Source organism: Xenopus laevis, chromosome 7S (genome assembly GCF_017654675.1).
Source record: "Xenopus laevis strain J_2021 chromosome 7S, Xenopus_laevis_v10.1, whole genome shotgun sequence".
In the NCBI taxonomy this organism is placed as follows: Eukaryota; Metazoa; Chordata; class Amphibia; order Anura; family Pipidae; genus Xenopus; species Xenopus laevis.
The window spans coordinates 2,123,757-2,144,815 of NC_054384.1; the positions used below are offsets into that span (position 1 = coordinate 2,123,757).

At 39.9% G+C, this 21,059-nt stretch overlaps 1 protein-coding gene across 19 annotated transcripts in view; it reads right to left on the minus strand.

The window, feature by feature from the left end:
• The window catches only part of ablim1.S (actin binding LIM protein 1 S homeolog), an 83,909-nt gene that overhangs the window by 3,546 nt on the left and 59,304 nt on the right, over positions 1-21,059 (minus strand). For 2 of the 19 annotated variants that reach the window (XM_041570288.1, XM_041570297.1), the window contains 15 exons: positions 19,671-19,748; positions 18,761-18,907; positions 18,354-18,398; positions 16,204-16,239; positions 15,464-15,593; positions 14,435-14,554; positions 11,821-11,925; positions 10,406-10,453; positions 7,277-7,423; positions 5,134-5,222; positions 4,674-4,746; positions 4,336-4,400; positions 2,506-2,566; positions 1,912-1,919; positions 290-364 (listed from right to left, as the gene is read on the minus strand). In XM_041570288.1, coding sequence (XP_041426222.1) covers positions 290-364; positions 1,912-1,919; positions 2,506-2,566; positions 4,336-4,400; positions 4,674-4,746; positions 5,134-5,222; positions 7,277-7,423; positions 10,406-10,453; positions 11,821-11,925; positions 14,435-14,554; positions 15,464-15,593; positions 16,204-16,239; positions 18,354-18,398; positions 18,761-18,907; positions 19,671-19,748 — 1,227 coding nt within the window. 19 annotated transcript variants of the gene reach the window in all.

A 21,059-nucleotide genomic window follows, 5' to 3' on the forward strand; every position in this document is an offset into this window, starting at 1 on the left:
GCACACCATTATTTTTTTCACTTAACATAAATCTTGCAAAATATATATTTATATAAATATATTTATTTGTATTTGCTTCTAGGTCACCTTACCAGAAATGCTGATCCTGGTTCAAATAATGATGGAGATTGGTAAATATATGAGGTTTTATCTTGCCAAGCCCACCTGTTAAGAAGCTGTAACATTGGTTTTCATGCAAAGAATAAACTATACCAAGGGCCCCACCATGTTGCAACTGTCCACCCCTAGAGGTGTTAGAGGAAGGGAAAGATGCACCACAACCACTTGCCTTTGGCTCCAACATGTTAGGCATAGAGACGCCCCTATCCATTCTCATTGCAGGAACGTGACCATCTGGTATCGACTACATGGAAAAACATTTAGAGAAGCACTAGTTACACATAAAGCAGGGAGGGTCAGTCAGGCTTTCCTAGGCGCCATATGCAGGGGGCTGTTAGTCATGCATCTAGTCAAAGGTAGGTCTATAAAGCCATAGGTAGAGCTGTTTAATTAGTGTAACATGATAAAGGCACTCTACAGTATTAGGAACAATTGGCACAAAATGAAGCCCGATTGCTGCAGTCTGCCCGATCCACCGACAAACTTTGGCCTCCATGATGGCCTCCAGCTCAACACCTGCCAGGGCTCTGCTGTGTTAGCCACACATTATAGAATTCGATTATATATCCTGACCCAAAGCAGTTGGAAATTATAGTTGAGATTTTATTTGGAAACTCAACAGAGAATCCAAGGCTTCTTATCACACTATGAATAAAGAATAACTGCATTTGCACTGTTTAAAGGGAAAATTAACCTTAAAAATAACATTTTATTTGCAGCCAGAAGTAATCCAGTCATTCTTAAGGTTTTTGAATTGGTTATTATTCTATTCTTCTTTTCAAACTGGAATTCAAAATATCGATACGATTCTTGGCCCCTGGTTTAATTTTAGACCTTCTACTGTTTATCCATTCTGCCACACATACGCTCTATGGTTGCTATGGTCAGAAACTCTAGCAACAAGATAACTCTCTACAGCCCCACTATTTGTATTTGTGTCATTAAAAGGTACATCTGTAATGAGATTTCCCTTCTTTTATTTTGCCTAGCTTCTATGCAGGCACTACTGGGTTAGTTTATCATTTCTGCCTAAACTGCCATTCTTCCCAGCCTGGCTATACACAACCTTCCTTATCATTTGCATAGTTTTGTTATTGAGTAATAACCCTTTTATACAGGGACATAGCCTACGAGCCTAGGGGTTGGTCAGGAATGTTAAAGTCTCAACACAGTAGCAGAAGAATTGCCCCTAAGTTTGTTCATTGTCTGTGCAAAAAGATACCATAAAACAGGGATCCCCAAACTTTTTTCCCAATGAGCCCAACTTAAGTGTAAGAAGTACAGGGGAACCAACTATGAAAATAGTTTCTGGGCTCTGGGGGATGACAAATACAACCTGTGATTGGCTATTTGGTAGTCCCCTTGTGGACTGTCAGCCAGCAGAAGGTAGGGCACATTTAGTACACAACACAACACTCAGTACTAAAAGTAAAGGGTAAAACAGAAGGTAAAAGGGGCAAAATGTTAGAGTAGTTGAAAAACAAAAAAGAGGAAGAAGAAGAATGAAAGTGTACGGAAGAAAATAAATAAGGTTTCAGTGTGCACATGGGTGTTGGGTGACTTAATATTAAGCATCAAAAGGGGTCCCTGAAAAAGATGTTTGCTTTAGAGGGTGGGCATAGCAAGCTTCAGAAGATCTGGCTGTATACATGAGTGAGTGATATATATATTTATTACACACACATACATGCAGGTGTTGGAGATACATAAAGTATTTGTATTGGTTGACCCCTATTAACACAGAAGGGGGCTGTTTGTACAACAAGGAATAGTTCAATAGGAAGCACCTACCTGATAATCTGAAAAGAAAAAAAGAGAAATATTAGTACTAGTAATATTCTATCATATATATATTAGTATATTATAAATAACCAAAGGAAGAACAATTATAATAAAGCTGGCTATACATGGGCCTACTTTTGCTGCCACCTTGGCCCCCAGACAGGGATGCCATTTTATTGGTCTGTTACTAAAGGCCTCCCCAAATGAGTGTTGTACCTACTGGCAGTTAAGAAAACAACCTCGGATGAGGATTGCATATGTGTGATCCTCTCCTGATGTGCCTCCCTATCCCCCTATTAGAAACGGATCATTGGCCTGGGGGCCAAACCATCACATGAGCCATATTTGCATGACTAGCAGATCTATTCGTTTATGACAATATTGTGTATGCAGATTAGTGTTAATTCCAGGGCTGTCCTTAGTTTCCAGGGAAAAACGAACTGGTGTACTGTAGGTCCTAATGTATATTATTCAACCTAAAGATTTTTAGCTGTTCTCTTTAATGAGAACTCCCAGGGTCCCTGACAGACTTTGGGAGTTGTAGTGTAACAGGAGCTTGAAAGCTGCAGATTGAACAACATACTGTATATGTGAATAACTTACCTTGAATGTCGCCACTTATATCCCCGTAACTGTCGTATTGGCCAAAGTCAGTTGAGACCGGCTGCAGAAGGAAGAGGAGAGAATGGGCATGAAATATATATATATACGACAAACAGCTCATTTATCTCTAGGGAAAGAGGTAAACCTCATCTATTATAAAAACCTCAAGCACTCATCCCAAACTGGTCAACTGTTTCTATCAAGTATCTATCTAATTGTATGGCTGGATTATTAGTACCGCAGCCAAGCTTCTACTTTTTTTACATTACTATTTTGTTTCTCATTGTCTTTGACTAATATCCTATGGGTGACTTGCATTGTAATGGTCATTCTCTAAAGCCACAAATATATTCATATCCTGACCAGCCACGATGAGTGGCATCAAAATTTCACAGCATCCCAAAGCTAATGATTAATGCAACTGCACAACAAACTCATCTATTTACTCTGCATTAGAGCTGCTCTTTGTACTTCTCTTGGGTTGGACAAACACAAATCTGATTGTTATCGGACTTTTGGCCAATTAAATATTTATTTTCTTATAGATCTCTCCCGGGACCTGCCATGGGACATAGGAAATCAGAGACTTGGCCAGAAATCTTCTAATGCATTAACGGACCAACAGGTCCATCCAGTCCAGGGATCAATGGACCTAAAAATGGGCCATTATGCTCTTTGGGTGAGTTTCTATGATGGCTTTTGATACAGTGAAATGATTCCCTATGACAGGCCATAGTAAAATTCACATATCATTATAAAACATTTTTGTGTTTACAAAGCTCACACTTTTAATCTCCTGAAAAAACATTATAAATCTCATTAATTTATCCGCCCAAGATAAGAGAGGTAACATCATGGTAAAGCGGCCAAAGAGAAACAGTTATTAGATGCCAATTCTCCAAAATGAGTTGGACCAATATTAATGTTTGTTGATTCTACGGGACAGAGCAAACAGATCCTATGGATTAACATGGATATCAGGCCATGGACAAACCAGGAGCATGAAGTAGGGGGTGCTTGGTACAGTAAGCCCAATATGTACAGAATTTTTAGCCTAATCCATTGCTGCCTTTACTTGCTCTTTAGATGTTCTCTGATGAATCTGATGATCTGTAAGGCCATCTTGATCTTTATTATTTGTTCATATTCCATATAGTCAGTAAATCTGTTTCTAAGGAGATGAGTTGCTTGGCCGTGTTCCACGTGTACCAAACCTCAGTGTGGCACAGCCATAGAGCAGTAATGTGCACACAGGTGGATTTCTGAGTTGATGTCTGGTGTCTGAGTTGCCCTTCAACAGCCTGTAGGGCGTCTCTACCACCAATTTGTTTGGTTAAAGCTTTAGTCCCATTTTAATTATTGAATCGTAATGGACATTTTGCTCAGGGCAGGGTTATTCTGGCACGGCAACCTAACCTCATTAGCACATACATATGATGTGTATGGTGTTTAACAATGTCTTTGCCATTTATGTGACATGCTCATTTGCAGTTACCCCTGGAATTAGAGTAGGGTGACTGTTACCCCCAATGTTTCTATATATCTGTAACCTTGTTATGAGCTAAGGGGGCCCAGCCTGAAGGCCAGTTAGGGGGAGATATGGAGTGAGTGCTTATTTGTACCCTGGGTACCTCTGGAACTCTAGCAGGGTGACTGTTACCAAATGTTTTTAGATATCTGTAACCCTGTATTGTGCTAAGTGGGCCCAGCCTGAAGGCCAATTAGAATAGTATTTGGAGGGAGTGCTTATTTGTGCCCTGGAAGCCCCTTTCACTATAGAAAAGTGACTGCTACCCCATGTTAACACATTATCCCAAGTGTTTCTCTTACCCGGTGGAGTCCATTTCTTCCATAGCCAGGGAGGGAGGAGGTTTTGGAGGAATCAGAATGGAGATCTAAGGAGACAGGAGGGAGTTTTGTTTTGTGTTTGACAAAGCAATTTGTACCAGGCATTCTATTGTGTGGAGAGAAACATGGGATTGGGGTATTGGGCTGTGTGTGTGAGGATAAAAATCGGGGTGAGACACTGGTATGTGTGTGTGTGGAGATAAAAATGGGGTTGTGGCACTGGGCTTTGTATGGTTGGAGATCATAGGGGTAGGGCATAGGGCTATGTGTGGGCCCTGATTGTAATAAGGTGGGATAAGTGGGGGAGCTTTGGTACTTACAGTCATATCGGAGAGCACGCTCTCTACTCTCCTTCTCTTCTTTTAGTATCAGCTGACCCAGACCTGAGTTTAACTAAAATAGAATGCAAGACAAAAAAACAAAGGAGTTTTTTTTATACGTATGGGTTGGAGTGGCCACATTGTTTCCTTTAAAAGGGTATAGCTAAATATGAACCAAGAATATTACTCATTTGTTTATTTGATTTCATACAAATGGTTCTATACTGATTACTGAGACCAGTGCTGTTCAACTTCATACCTGTATTGGGGCAATGGTCTCACACAACACACAACTAGGTCATAAATGTCAAGTGCTGGATCAAATTTGCAGTCCCCCATTTGGACAGATTCCAGTACTTTTTAAGAAAGTAGATTCCTGCTACATATTTATAAGTGTCATTTTTTAGTGACGCTGGAAGAAATACATATGGGATGTGCTACGTTCTGCCCTGGACCTCACCTTCAGCAGCTGCTCCTCATGAAGATGTCTGCGTTTCTCCAGTTCTTCATCTTCCTCCCGAGCGATAGACCGCCTCCTGGAATCAGAACCTGAATCCGGAAAATCACAAAGATATTCACAATGATAATCATTTGTCACCCACAAACGCATCAGCCTGTTTATAATCCCCAAATTAAGTCACAGTTATTCATATTTCTTTAATGTATTTCTCAGTGAGGGCCAATTTTATCTGCTTTAAGTCTGGGACAGCCTAAAAACAGAGCCACTTTTAGCTGTACTGGAGAGTAGGGCCAAGGGGAGTTTGTAGGACCCCAATTATATAAAGTAGGACTGTCCAATCTAGGGACCATTACCTGCTTTTCTACTACTGTCTCCATCTTACCCCTCTGTCCCCAAATTTCTGCACCCCCCTTGGGAAACAATGACAACTTACATATAGGATCTCAGGAGTTTAAGAAGATTCCAAAACTTCTAATGATGAGTTAATGTTAAATGATATTTATTCTCTTGATGAGAAATTCAGTAGGAGTGCTTAATAATGGCAGCAAATAAAAATTTGATAGACAAGTTGTCTTCACACGCCCAGATTTCTCGAGTGATCAGAAGCTGATCAGTCAGAATGAATAAGCAGACCAATCAGTGACCTGATTTTGCATGTGTGGCCAATCAGGACAAAGCTTCATATGACCTGTGCACCAACACTTGAGGGGTCACTTGGGGGAAGAATATACATATGTAATACAGTATAACAATTATTTCAGTAGATACCCTCAGCCTTCATGTGCCAAGGGGATGCTGAACTTTGTAGTTAACAACAGGCAAGGGTTTACAGAGTGGACATTCATTAAATATGTAATTCATGCTCCTTTGATGGGGCCACAACCTGGCCTACATTTCTATGGGTCCCTCTTTCCTAAAACCCTTCCTAGGCTCAAACTGGGCAAAAAGCAGGGTGACAGTTGGCTAATTCAAAAGAAAACAAATTGTTTGACCTATGCTGGGTTTCGGGTGCATGGTTAACGCTGATTGGGTGCATAGACTAAATTATGCTTTTTTTTAAAAAAAATAATATTCCACTGTTAGGAGGTAAATGACTTCTGCCACTAACCCTAACTAAGTCTGCCCTCTCATGCAGAACTAAAACAACCCAACACTTATGTAGGGTGACCATTACTGGTTAAGGAGCTTGACTGTAAAAGAAGTGGAAATATTTGTACTTCATGAATAAACATAAAAGCAGCGATAAAAACAAAATGTCCTTTCATTTTCAATTTAAAAGGGATTTTATTCACAAATCCAAATTTGAATGGAAAAATGACTCTTCAGTGAAACCCAGTATTTTATGCAAGAATTTCGGTGGTATTGAGCATTTGAGAATACTCAATTGATGTTTTATTTTGATCAGTTTGAGGCAAAGCAACATGACAAGACTTTCCCTTGCTTACTAATTACATTTTCTGCCAACTGTAGCCAGTCAGCAGAACTGAACAGCAAGTGGCAATACTATTTCAAACTCACTGAACTGCTGTCTCACCCCTTTCTCAACCCTAATTGAAAATGTTTATTGGCTTACAGCGCTACCGGCAGGACATTGTATGTATACGAATAGTTGGACATAATGAATGAATGGACAAACGAACGTCTACATTAAGGACACGACAATGGAAGTTTCAGTGAACAAACTCAAGAGCTTAAGTCTGACCCCTCTTGAAAGAGTAATTTTAATGGCAAAAGTCAGGCTGGGCCAAAAAAACATTGTGTAAATGATATTCAGTGTTTAATGAAAATCTTAGGCTCATGGTGCTTAAGCACCAGTAGGATAACGCTGATACCAACTATGCTTTTTGAGCTTTTTTTCAGGCCAAAAGTGAGTCATGTGCACAATGAGAGACTGATGCATTAAAGTCATCGCTCAAAGGGATCTCACATGACATTTCATGTTGGTGATAGAACAGTAAAATACCTTGAAATAAATAAACATACCTATATTTATGTGCAGCTAGCATGGGCACCCCAGCTGAATATAGAAGGGACCCTGGGCCACCTTACTGCCTCGGCTCATTACTGACGACTAATTCAAGCTTTCTATGACATTGTCCCCATGTAGTTCCAGGCAGCAGTAGCATTCATTTATTTGGCATACCTATGGCAGCAAGAGAAGGTGGGCCGGGCCAGTAATCGGTCTCAATCTTTGGGACCACGTTGGGTGCCGGTACATGAGCGGCCGGGAACTTGGAGGACTTGATGATATTCTCGGACTTGAAGTTCTGCGCTGCCAAAGCAGCTGCATCTGGATGGGATTAGGGTTCTCTTTAAATGTTGCAGGAGCAAAAGGGTTAAATTGTGCCCTCCCTTGTGGCCAATCCATGTGCACCAGGAAAGTATCAGACGCTAGGCCCTTGTTTAGGAGCATGTTCTTCAGTACACTTTATAATAGTGTCCATAAACACTGCCTTTTCATATTTATACAGAGGGATTGGCGCTGCCATACTGCGTCCCTTATAAATACAAATGGAAAATCAGCTAAGCCCTCACAACTCACTGACTCTTCAAGTGAAAGTCCCCTCTGATTCCAAACTGAGCTGCGCTCAATATAAAGGAGCTGGCTAAAGAAATAATCTCACAGTTGTGAAATGCTCTTATGTATGGCATTAATTATTATTTGCACAGAGAAAGTGGGGAAAAGCTGCCCCCCCCAATTACACGACCCCTCTCCCAAGGACTGAGCATGTGCTTTATGCGAGACGCGGTTCTGCATTTAGTAAGGGCCCATTACTCCCCGTGGATCGGTTGGAATATTGCAGACAATATGTCAGCCCAACAAATATTCATATTGTTTCTCAGGAAAAGCTGTTTCTGATTCTGGGATAACATTCCTGCTGACATAACGGCTCCTCTGCTGCCTATGGGTTGAGAACTGCTCAGTAGGCCATTTAGAAATGATATTTTTTTTGTCTGTCTTCACTGCTTTAGGGGTTAATTACCAATATGTCAAAATGACATGCTGTGCTGAATATTTAGCTTCTTATTAAATCTTGCACAGGCAAAAAGCAATCTTATTTCTCTTAATGTTTTAATTCCCGGGAATGCAGAATGTGAAGCCAAACATTTGCACACTCATGCAACAAATAAACCAGAAAGGCTGGTGTTTATTCACATTTTTTTAAATGGCGGTAGTAAAGGCTTGGAGGAAGGGATATTTCATCACCATCAGCATAGGAAGGGGTTGTTTACTGTAAGGACAGGCAGGTTAAGGGATTCCCTACCAAGAGAGGAGGAATGAGTGATTCATTGGTGGGGAGGAAAGGAGATCTCATCATCAGCATAGGAAGGGGTTCTTTACTGTAAGGACAGTCAGGTTAAGGGATTCCCTACCAAGAGAGGGGGAATGAGTTATTCATTAGTGAGGAGGAAAGGCGATCTCACCATCAGCATAGGAAGGGGTTCTTTACTGTAAGGACAGTCAGGTTATGGGATTTCCTACCAAGAGAGGGGGGATGAGTGATTCATTGGTGGAGAGGAAAGGAAATTTCACCATCAGTATAGGAAGGGGTTCTTTACTGTAAGGACAGTCAGGTTAAGGGATTTCCTACCAAGAGAGGGGGAATGAGTGATTCATTGGTGGGGAGGAAAGGAGATCTCACCATCAGCATAGGAAGGGGTTCTTTACTGTAAGGGCAGTCAGGTTATGGGATTCCCTACCAAGTGAGTGGGGGATGAGTCATTGGTTGGGTTACAAATGTGGGTTTATAGCATGAAATGTGATATATATATGCTGTTGGTTACATATCTTCTAATGAAGTTATTGAGGGAAGGCTTACTATGTTTCGTTTATCAAAATAAATAAAAGAGAGAGCATTTATTCCTAAACATAGAATGAAGATTTAAGCTCTTGGACACGGAGAAATCCCCATTAATATATCCTGTACAACATGGAAAATGCTGAAATTCACTTGGTTTTTTTTTTTTGGAAACAAATCAAATAGACCATTTGGTAGCACTAAACTGGTGCTTCCTGGCACACATGGATGGACTCAATCTCTTAGAGATGCTGGTTAGTGCCTGGCAATTGGCATGCATCTGTGTCACACCCCAAGCACAGCATAATGGCAGCTCCTGGGTCAGGGAAAGCCAACACATGCCACTCCAGCTTCTGGCCATGAATTTAATAATCAGCAGAGGGGTCAGAGCTCGCACTTCCCCAGTGCAAGGAGCAAAGGAATCAAACAGAAGTACAGAAATAAATTAAAGGAAGAGGAAGTAAAACTTGGCTTGTCAGGAGGAAGCAAGGTCGGTACATGCACAGGTACATGTAAATGCACTTATATCTGGGGGTATAACAGTGCTTACAAGTCAGCATTAAGCCAAGCTTGATTCCCATTCTAGCCCCTGGTGACCACTTCCCTTTATATCCCTATATTTTTCCCTCAAAACATAGGACTGGCAGTAACTAATGTTAAAACATTGGAAAATATATGTTAACAGTGCCCCCTAATGGGGACCTCTTATTACTGTGCAGTGAACATGAGCCTGAGAATGATGTGTGCTAGCAATTCAGCAGCCGGAAATGGCCCTACAACTAAGTGCACAAAGGAATTCCAAGCTCCTTCAAACATGTTCAAGGGTTACTGAAAGAGGGGCTGGAGCTGTACTTACTGAGAGAATTGGACCAGGCCATGAATTATGTGTTCATATGTTAAGGGGAGGACACAGAACAAACCATGGAACAAAATAAAACCAGACAAGGTTATGGGAAATGAGATGAAGCCCAATGCATTCAACATTTAGATGAGGAACCAAAATAAAACTGTATACAGTCATGTTAGGCTGTTGCTGTAGCACTAGAAATGATTTGCCTGTGTATTCAGCATAGCAAACAATCATTGTATTCATTGTGGAAGTGTGCTCACTTATGTATCCTTCATATGGGACCTAAAACCCCCAACATGCTCAGCTGACATAATAAAAAAATTAATAGACATAAGATATACAAGATCTTGAACTTATATGTAGTGTATGGGTACCATTCCCAGGACAAGGAAAGATAATCAGTTTTAGTTCTGAGCTTTTATAATGCCTAGATTTTAGTTAAACTACAGTTTGTCTTGTTCTACTAAAGATGGAAAAGATACAGAGACGTGCCACCGTCCCCACACCCTATGGCATTTTAGAGAAAAAACATAAGCACAGCTGGAATTAAAGGGATCATGCATTAAAGTCCAAGCTAAGGCCAGTCTATTAACATATCCCCAGCAGAGCAGAGAGGCTTTACCTTGTTGCTTGTAGATTGGAGGCTTCCTGTAAATGTTAATGCCTTGATCTGTGGGATTGAAAAAAGAAAAGTCGTTAGTAATAAATCATACGGGTAAAACAGAGGGAGAGTAAAGGAGAACTCTAAGACAAAGACACTGTAACATGAGAAAGACAAAACAGACACATTTGAGTTAAGGATCACACAGGGGTAGTAACATAGGAAAGAGAAGAGAGAGACAGTGTTAAAGAAAGGCACCCAAGGAGACATCATTAGTAACACAGAACGAGCACAGAGATAAGGTTGAGTAGAAGAGCAGTTTTGGGTACACGAAATGTAACAAAGTAGATGTAGATGGTTGAGTAGAGAAGCACGCTAATCTATCTACACTATAATATGGAAAAGAGAAGAGTGAATGTTGAGTAGCAGCGCAAGGGCAATAGACATGGGAATGAGAGCAATCAGATTTGGTTGAGCAGAGGTGCATTCTTGAGTATTGTAACATGGCTATAAACAGGCAGGACCTCCCAAGGGCTTTGTACACTCCTACATAGAGACTCTACCACAGAGAAGAAAGGGATTCAATAGAGGTCCAGTCTAGGATACAGAGATTGTAACATGAGGAGGATACAAGACAGATGAGTATCAGTAGAAGGGTTATAGATATAGGGATATGGGAGGAGAGAGAGAGAGAGAGAGAGAGAGAGAGAGAGAGAGAGAGAGAGAGAGAGAGAGAGAGAGAGAGAGAAGAAACTTGGGACACAGAAAAAATAACATGGAAAATAAAACATAAGAAAGAGAAAGGGAATGAGGTTGAGCAGCACTGTAGCATACAGAGAAGATGAGATTGCAACTGAATTCAATTCTAGCACAAAGCTTTCATATATAGTTAAAATAATAATAATAATAATAATAATAATAATAATAATAATAATATAAAACTGTGTCTTGAAAAAATGGATGTGCTGAGTCACCAACTGAAAGCCCTGTCCCTCCAAAACCACCATCAACACTAAAGTGATCACTTGACTCCTCCTGTTACTGTGGGAGAATGTGCCTTATCTTGTTTGTGAGCCCCCCAAAATCTTGTTCCACCTCTGAAACAGACATTGTCTTTTCAAGATGACTGTGAATTGCTTATAAAGTCTTATTTGTTTCATCCCATGATACAAATCAGTGGTGTTAGTGGGAGCATTCTACTGATCACTGTCATTTGATTCACACCACAGATGGTTGGACCGTAGTTAGATTAAATTTAACTGTCAACGAGGCCTAAGATCTTCACAGAGCAGAGGGCAACTATTAGGCACAAGTACAACTGGACAATGTGAATCAACAGCCAGACAAGGTGAGACAATGAACAAAGAACAGATCACACGGCGTATGTATGTTGGGAAAGGACACGTAGACAGACAGGACACGGCTCCAGCTCCTACCTGGAAGGTGGAAATGTTTAAGGGCCTGAGCGTATGTTGGAGAGAGAGGGCGACTGTCTGGTCGATAAGGGATTGGGGAATTCCTGCCGCTGTTTGGCTCATTGCCTCCAATGAAAAGAATGAATCCAAATGAAAACGAGAGTAAAAAAAGAGCGAGAAGGAAGCAGAAAAGGGACAGTGACAGAATAATAAATTAAAGAGAAATGAAATGATAGAATTTCATAGTAATACCCAATAGATGACGCCTTAAAGCAACATTCAAAAAACGTATATATTCCGTGAATTAGAAGCAATCATTTCATTACTCAACAGGCAGATTTACTCCTCCATGCAGAGTTGAGTAAACATTGTGTTTGGATATTTGCTTCCTACTTATAAAAATCCAAGTGTGAAAATAATTTGAATATTATTTTTTTAAAAATGATGTTACTATTTACAACAGGGGTGTCCAATCTTTTGGCTTCCCTGGGCCACATTTGAAAAAGAAAAATTGTCTGGGGCCGCACATGAAATACACAAACACTTTTGATTTGTAAAAGTAAAGAAAATACACAGAAAAGCTTGAAAAATTCAATTTTTTTACTATGAATTTTTTTTAGTGGAAAAAAAAACTACAATTTTTAGAGATTTATTATACCCAAGGCTGAAAAAAGTCAGCATATGAAAATACTCCATCTTCAACCTGTTGAGGTCATGTAGAAGTCAATGGCAGAGGTCCCATTTGCAATTTGAAGATATTATTGTCTGAGCTGGGTTTGGACAATAATCCGAACATTTTGGGCTTTTCCTCTGATTTCATGAAAAACTCTGACTTTTCGGCCGTCAAATCTGAAAAATTTGGATTTCAGTAAATAATCTCCTAAAAGCATTGTTAGTCTGGGCCTATTGGGCTGCTGCATCAGGGCTTCCGTCTACCCCATGGGCCCCCTTCGCGACCCGCAAATCCCTTTCTCCGGCCCAGTCCGACCCTACCTAAGAGTCTAGTTCATATCATTATAAAAACAAAGGGGAAGGGTCTGCTGGTGTCTTGTGTCAATTGGAACCACAAGAAGATCAAAGTAAATAAGGTTTGCAGGGGATTTTCCAAAATAAAAAATGTCAACAAATGCAAGAAAATGATTTATGCTTTTCTTATCTGCCCCCATTCAGAGAGATTTGCAACTAGAGTTGTGATGGAGCACACAAGGGGATGGAAAAGAAAAAATATTCAAACAAGGAACAAACATTTGAATTTTTGCAGTGCAGATTTTTTTATGAGATCAGAATTAAGTTGATGATGCTAATTATATATAATTATATATAAATAAATAATATTAATGTATTTGATCTGCATCTTTTATTTCTGTGCTTCTTCACACAGTGAATTCTGTTAGGAGCTTTCTCATATTTGTTTGTTCCTACTGAAACTTCCAACTGCCAACTGTGTCTATATATTATACAGTTACTGTCTGTGTGTATATGATATGGGGGTGTCTATATATTATACACTTACTGTCTGTGTGTATATGATATGGGGGTTACTGTGTCTATATATTATACAGTTACTGTCTGTGTGTATATGATATGGGGGTGTCTATATATTATACAGTTACTGTCTGTGTGTATATGATATGGGGGTGTCTATATATTATACACTTACTGTCTGTGTGTATATGATATGGGGGTTACTGTGTCTATATATTATACACTTACTGTCTGTGTGTATATGATATGGGGGTGCCTATATATTATACAGTTACTGTCTGTGTGTATATGATATGGGGGTGTCTATTTATATTATACAGTTACTGTCTGTGTGTATATGATATGGGGGTGTCTATATATTATACACTTACTGTCTGTGTGTATATGATATGGGGTGTCTATATATTATACACTTACTGTCTGTGTGTATATGATATGGGGGTGTCTATATATTATACACTTACTGTCTGTGTGTATATGATATGGGGATGTCTATATATTATACAGTTACTGTCTGTGTGTATATGATATGGGGGTGTCTATATATTATACAGTTACTGTCTGTGTGTATATGATATGGGGGTGTCTATATATTATACAGTTACTGTCTGTGTGTATATGATATGGGGGTGTCTATATATTATACACTTACTGTCTGTGTGTATATGATATGGGGGTGTCTATATATTATACACTTACTGTCTGTGTGTATATGATATGGGGGTGTCTATATATTATACAGTTACTGTCTGTGTGTACATGATATGGAGGTGACACTGTGCCTATATATAAAATAAAGTTCCTGTCTGTGTGTATATGATATGTGATCCTCACAGAGACTTGCACAGCAGACTGAAGCAACTTTATGGTTACAATACAATATATAATTACAATATAATTAATCGGCCTATATGTTATGGATATTGCCTGTTGATTTGCACATCATCAGAAGACAAACAAGCTGTTCCTTCAATATGTCAAAACAAAGGTGCCAGTGATTCTGCAGTGTACGGACACCAAACTTGAAGCATGCGTAGAGAAAGGACACCAGGGGGTTGCCCAGTGGGTATTTAATTTATTAGCTTCTGTGGCAAGAAGTTAATAAATCCACTAGTGTTGGGCGGTTACCTGGCCCACCCTGTCTCCTTACCTTTCACATGTAAGACCGAGTGGTGTCGGAATGGGCAGTTGGGACGGGAGTTGCTGAGGGTGGAGCTGAAACTGCTGGTGCGCATGTAAGGCAATCGCTGCCCACCAGTACGCAACAGCTCTGAGAAGGGACGAGACACAGACAGAGGAACGAGGAGGCAGAACACCAACAGTGAGACAGAGGGAAGGAAACAAACAAAAATAGCAGAAAATAAGAAAAAAGATTAAGGAGGAAATAGAGGGTCTCTAGTATTAAAGAGAAAACCACATAAAGGAAAATCACAGTCAGAGGAGCTAAAATAGAGGATGGAAAAATTGATTTCAAGGGAAAAGATTAGAGATTAGAGGAGACCCCACAAAGTGAGACACAGGGAGCCCAGATGATATATTCTGCTACTTATCTGCCTCTGAGAGTGAATGGCTGTCTTGTCTGTGCTTATTATCTGCCTCTGAGTTCATAGCTGCCTGCCCTTTGTGTCTTTATTTCCCTAAATGACCTCCAAGCTTGTGTATCTTTTTCTTTTCATTATTAAGTGAAATGTCCCTTGCAGGTACCTGTACACTTACGTAAAGGTATCCTTATAGTATCCTTATCCCTCAGGTACTCTGTGCTGCCATAGACCAATGGAAAGCAGCAGGATATGGCAATTCATAGAGACAGCTACAATTCTGAGAGATCGGACACTAATGACTTATAATAATCATGCTAGAGTGTATAATTAGTGATATTCTGCCTCTCTGTGCAGACGCCAGCCAAACACCTAAATACCTGAAATGCTCCCTATGGGTGGGTGCACGAATAAAAAGCAATGGTATCTCTCTGTATGTTTATAGAATGTAATGGGCACAGACTCACACATACAGATGTTGAAAAGCTACCTGGGATATCCCCCATAGGCTTTGTGCTACACCATCATGGCTTTAACACAAACACCAAATTGCAATTTTCTTTATTAATACAAAGGGTATAATATGTTTCGCACTGGACTTGATTTTCCCTTTAGTTCACAGTAAGATTCTGAGCCCTTACCGGGTCTGTGGAAGTGCTGTGGGGAGCGTGAGACAGTGGGGATGTAGTTATGGCGACTGTACACTGGAGAATTGATGGAGCCCTGGCTAGTCGACCTCTGCATCACCCGATCCCGGCCATCTTGGTAACCCTGAAAGAGAGAGGGTGGGTCACCCAATGTTTCATTGCATTTTATATCATAGAATTTTTGGCTGGTAGGCAAAGCAACCCACAACTATATATTAAAGTGAATGTTTAGATTAAAGTGAATGTTATCCTATATAATAAAGTTGAAGTGTCTCTGCGTCCAGTCCCTGTGTCCGTGGGATTGCGCTACTGCGCATGTGCCCCACGGACCGTCTCTGGCGAATTTTCTACATATGTTCTAGCGCCCGTTAATTTAACGGGCTTAATGTCTAGTTTTATATAATAGGGGCCCCTGCAGCTCAGGGAGACTAGGGCCACTATCTTAGGAGGAGATATGATGTAAATCACAAATGTCCAACCTGCAGCCCTCCAGCTGTTGCTAAATTATGACTTATGACATCCAACTGTTCATCAACAGCTTAAGGGTCACAGTTTGGACATCCCTGATATATTTATATAGAAATTTATAATAATGCAATTTTATCTACATTGCCTTCAAGAGGCGTGTGGAGATATCTGTAGGACTGCACAGAGTTTTCAGTCAGGCTGCAGTTGGTCTGTGTATTTTCTAGCTTGTGGCATTTAAAATGCTTCAGCTAAAGGGAAACACTTACCTCTACAGAAGGTGTTGGGGACAAAGTCCTGGGAGACTGTAAAGAAAGAAAGTTCACGTTTTCAGTCTAAAAAAAATTTAATTCTAAGAATCCGACTTTGGAATAAGCTAAAGTGGTCAAAAAAGAAGAAAGATCAGTTTGTCAGAGCCAGCAGTTAGTCAGAACCAGCAGTGCAGAGATTACATAGGTACACAGACAGATACTACTTGCAGTAGCATGTGACATGCCTAGATCATATTTAGAGCCCTGTGAATGTTCTTCGTTGATGACATTTTTGGGTTGGCGGTCTAAAGCTCTGATTGGCTACACATTTATTTAGTCCTGTGAAAGTTTTAATGTTCTGACTGGTAACATTAGGATCTAGCCCCAGCCTACAGAGTTGCAGACAAAAATCAGATTACAGTTTGTGTAAACCCTAGTTACAGTCTCTAAAGGTAGAAAGAATATGTGTGTGTTTGTTCATAGGTAAGTGCATAGCTGCTATGTTCTGGGCTTTCACATCATGTCAGGGAATCTGTAAGGAGAACCCATTTCCCCAGTTTGTACACAAAGAGAAAAAGGACAAGTTGCAAAATGCCCGTTTCTGCAGCCGCATGGGATTTGTTTCAGGCATCAGCAATTTTCCACCTTTAATAAGGTTTAGCTAAAACAGAAAAACCAATTGAGTCACCAGGGCACTGCAAACCTGGACTGGCAATCTGGTTATTCTGGCAAGTGCCAGAGAGGACACTATAAAATGCCTGTAAGACAATCATGGAGGGGTTTCGATGGACTTGAAATGCCAGGGGCTATTTTAAATGTCAGTCTTCAAACATTAGGCAGCATTAAATGGAGTGCGGTGCTAGAAAAAACACTCAAAACAGTACTGTTAATGAACACTAGATGGCATTCAAACACCCTATCAACATTTTAATTATTTAATATATATATATACAATTTATTTTCTGAGCTCATATGGCCAAGGAAAAGCAGATGTCTTTAAAAAAAAAGAAAGCTCTGGATCAGGGTGTTGATCTCAGTTTCACAAACATTACAGACTGATTTACTGTGCAATTATAACAGATAAAAGAGCGTAAACACTGCTGGCATCGATAAATGCTCCTATCCAGGGTTGTTGCCCCCAAGAGCAGCAGAATTTGTGCCAGATCATTCCAAGCGTCGATTTTTCCAGCGCCCATTAGAAATGTCACTGCCAGAGCAGCACTGAACGGAATGCAGATACTACAACATTCAGGGGCAAGAAAATTCTTATAAAAAAAAGTAAAAGACAATGAACAGTGCGGTTGACTCAGTCCCTGAACAAGATATCAGTTTTCCAAAATATCTTGTACTGCACCAAAGGTCAGTGGCTCCACAAACTAGTGCCCCTTTGGGGCCTAGTGCAGCAGCAGGGGAGCTCAGCCTGAAAGTTGTTTAGGATGAGATTTGGAGACAAGGCCTAGTAACACTCCTAGATACAAAGGGGTCAGATAGGGTGAGGTTTGGGGTAAATATGTATTTGCTGTTCTACATACTTTTGGGACTATGGCTGTTATACCAATGTTTTCCTATATCTGAAACCCGTTATGAGCCAAAGGGGACTGTGATCAAGGTTATTTCAATCAGACAGGTATGGGATCCCTTATCCAGAAACCCATTATCGAGAAAGCTCCCATAGACTCCATTTTATCCAAATAATATACATTTTTAGAAATGATTTCCTTTATCTGTGTAATAATAAAACAGTAGCTTGTACTTGATCCCAACTAAGATATAATTAATCCTTATTGGAAGCAAAACCAGCCTATTGGGTTTCTTTAATGTTTACATGATTTTCTAGTAGACTTAAGGTATGAAGATCCAAATTACAGAAAGATCCATTATCCAAGCATTCTGGATAACAGGCCCCATACCTGTATTAATACAGAGAAGTATAATAAGCTATACCCTGCACAGTTTATGTGAAATAATATAGAAACCTCGACAGACCAAAAAGGTGTATGAATAAATTTTTGTTTAGGTGTTACTATATAACACTATTTATGACTCTTAAGTGTATTTATTGATAATGAAGAAGTGTCAGAGGGGCAATAGGAAAGCAGCTGACTTCCCACACAGAAGACACATAGGGAATGTATTAGAGTCTGGAGCAGAAACCACGCAGAACTTACTCTCTCGCCAACCACAGACGATCTGTCACTTCTTGGGCTCTGAGGCTGTTAATAAAATAATTTAAATTATTACATGGGGTAACAGAAAGGTGATGTAAGGACACGCCTCAATCTTTAGTATTTGTTCAAGGTAAAATGATCCTTATTATATACTATAATATAAGAGCTAGTGGAATGCATATCCACATCCTAAACAGATAACCCTAATGTAGGGGTCATTATTCTACAGGACATGAGTGATATTATAATGATATTTTCCAAGGGATACAGGTTGCCCCAGTTTGACTAATTTCAATCTATTTCTAGGATGCAAAGAAGTATATTCTCGAATAACTGGGAAATTCTAGAGGTGGGTTTGGTTCCCTTTAAGCCACATATTTGAATGGGACAATGCCATTGAAACATACCTCTCCTACGCTGTGCCGGTCCTCATTAGTGGATGTATAGAAGGGCTCGTAAGTTATGAGATCAGGACGCTCTATGTCATAAATGGCTTTGACTTTGGGAATCGCAGCCAAATCCTTGTAATCCAGAATTTTATTATCTACTTTAGCCTGAAAAGACAAGATAAAGATGGATGAGTGAGCCATGAGATTTTGTTTTTGGATCAGAGGCAACTTTGTTGTAGAGTTTCTCTATCTGTAAATGAACTGGAAAGTTCCCAGATAAGAATGCTGGTTAATGACGGACACTGCTAGGACCAACAACATGCCATGATTTCAATGGATTGACTGTCCTGTCCTTTAGAATCTTAAGTTTGAGGCCCTCCAGCTGAAGGAAAAGCCCATTATACAGACTTTATTATCTTTCCTTGCACTGGTAGGGAGAGTGGGCCTAAATCACTCCAGTATAATAAGAGTTCCTTGCCTTGTGTATTCCATAGAAGCATTGAAAAGGATGAGAGGATGAGAACATTGCCCTTATGTTGTATGTACATGGGCTAAATAAATAACAAATTCACTTATTTCACTTCAATCAGTGTGCTACTGGTTCATTTCTACATTGAAAAGAATAAGTGGCATGGCCCATATTAAATGCAACCCCAACTTTCAGGCATATGTTGCATTTATAGGTGTAATTTTCCTCTTATGCTTTAAAAATGGTGAAAAGGATCAGAGCCTAGTTATATACATATATGTAACATAACAGCAACACATTTCATATACTGTATTCCCCTCTAAAGGCGGCAGTTCTTAGTGTGTCCTTACAGGGGAAATCCAGCCATATGAACCCTATATTATGAGTTGGACGGGCTAAGAATGATGGGAGCTGTAGTACTAAATCCAGCAAGGGAACTGTAGCTTTAATAATACTTACACATATAGTGTGTCCCGGAGAGCCTGGGATGCTGGACCCAGACCTAGAGTAGACGCTTTCACTAGATGATCTTGTGGGCTAAAATAAAATAAGGTATTGGTGATAAACTGGCTCATTTTACACTATTTTTGGGGTGGCAGGGAGTGGGGTGACAATGTTTTATCATCAGCCTGGGAATCTTTATGATGCAGGTGTGCCGTTCAATGTATTCTCAGAGTCTTTTTCCTCGGGCTCCACAAACACAGAAACTGTCACTTCTGTTTCTCCATAGGGAGACATTACAGAGCCCAGTGCAGGCAGTTTCACAGCTCTAGAAGGGAATCTTTAAGTCTTTTAGGTCATCCCTATTCCACACATTATTATAAGGTGTCCTACAGCCTGTCAAATCAACTAATATTAATACAAAAAGGAAAACCCTCAGTTAAAAGGTAATCAATATGGCACCTCCTCACATATGTATAAATACAAATATACAGAGAAGGAATGTTCTGGGCATACAATAAGCTATACCCTCATACTGTACTGTCTAAGGGAATCAATATGGCACCTCCTCCCATATGTATAAATACAAATATACAGAGAAGGAATGTTCTGGGCACACAATAAGCTATACCCTCATACTGTACTGTCTAAGGGAATCAATATGGCACCTCCTCCCATATGTATAAATACAAATATACAGAGAAGGAATGTTCTGGGCACACAATAAGCTATACCCTCATACTGTACTGTCTAAGGGAATCAATATGGCACCTCCTCCTCCCATATGTATAAATACAAATATACAGAGAAGGAATGTTCTGGGCACACAATAAGCTATACCCTCATACTGTACTGTCTAAGGGAATCAATATGGCACCTCCTCCTCCCATATGTATAAATACAAATATAAGAGAAGGAATGTTCTGGGCACACAATAAGCTATACCCTCATACTGTACTGAAGGGGATGCTCACCTTTTTTAACTTTTAGTATGATATAGAGAGTGATATTCTAAAACAATTTGCAATTGGTTTTCATTTTTTATTACTTGTGGTTTTCCAGTTATTTAACTTTTAATTCAGCAGCTGAATTAAGTGTGGTTGCTAGGGTCGACATTGTCCTAGCAACCATAAACTGATTTGAACAAGACACTGGAATATAAATAGGAGAGGGTCTTAATAGAAAGATGAGCAATAAAAATGAACAATAACAATACATTTGTAGCCTTACAGAGCATTTGCTTTTCATGAACACATTTAGAAACTTTTCTTAAATCTTTCCTAAACACAAGAACATAAGAGCATGTTACTTTCTCCTGACAATTTCCTTGACTACTTGGTGGTCAGACTGGTGGGAAACTGACCAGCAGGTGGCGCTGTTGTAACAAAATTAATTGATGTTAACAGT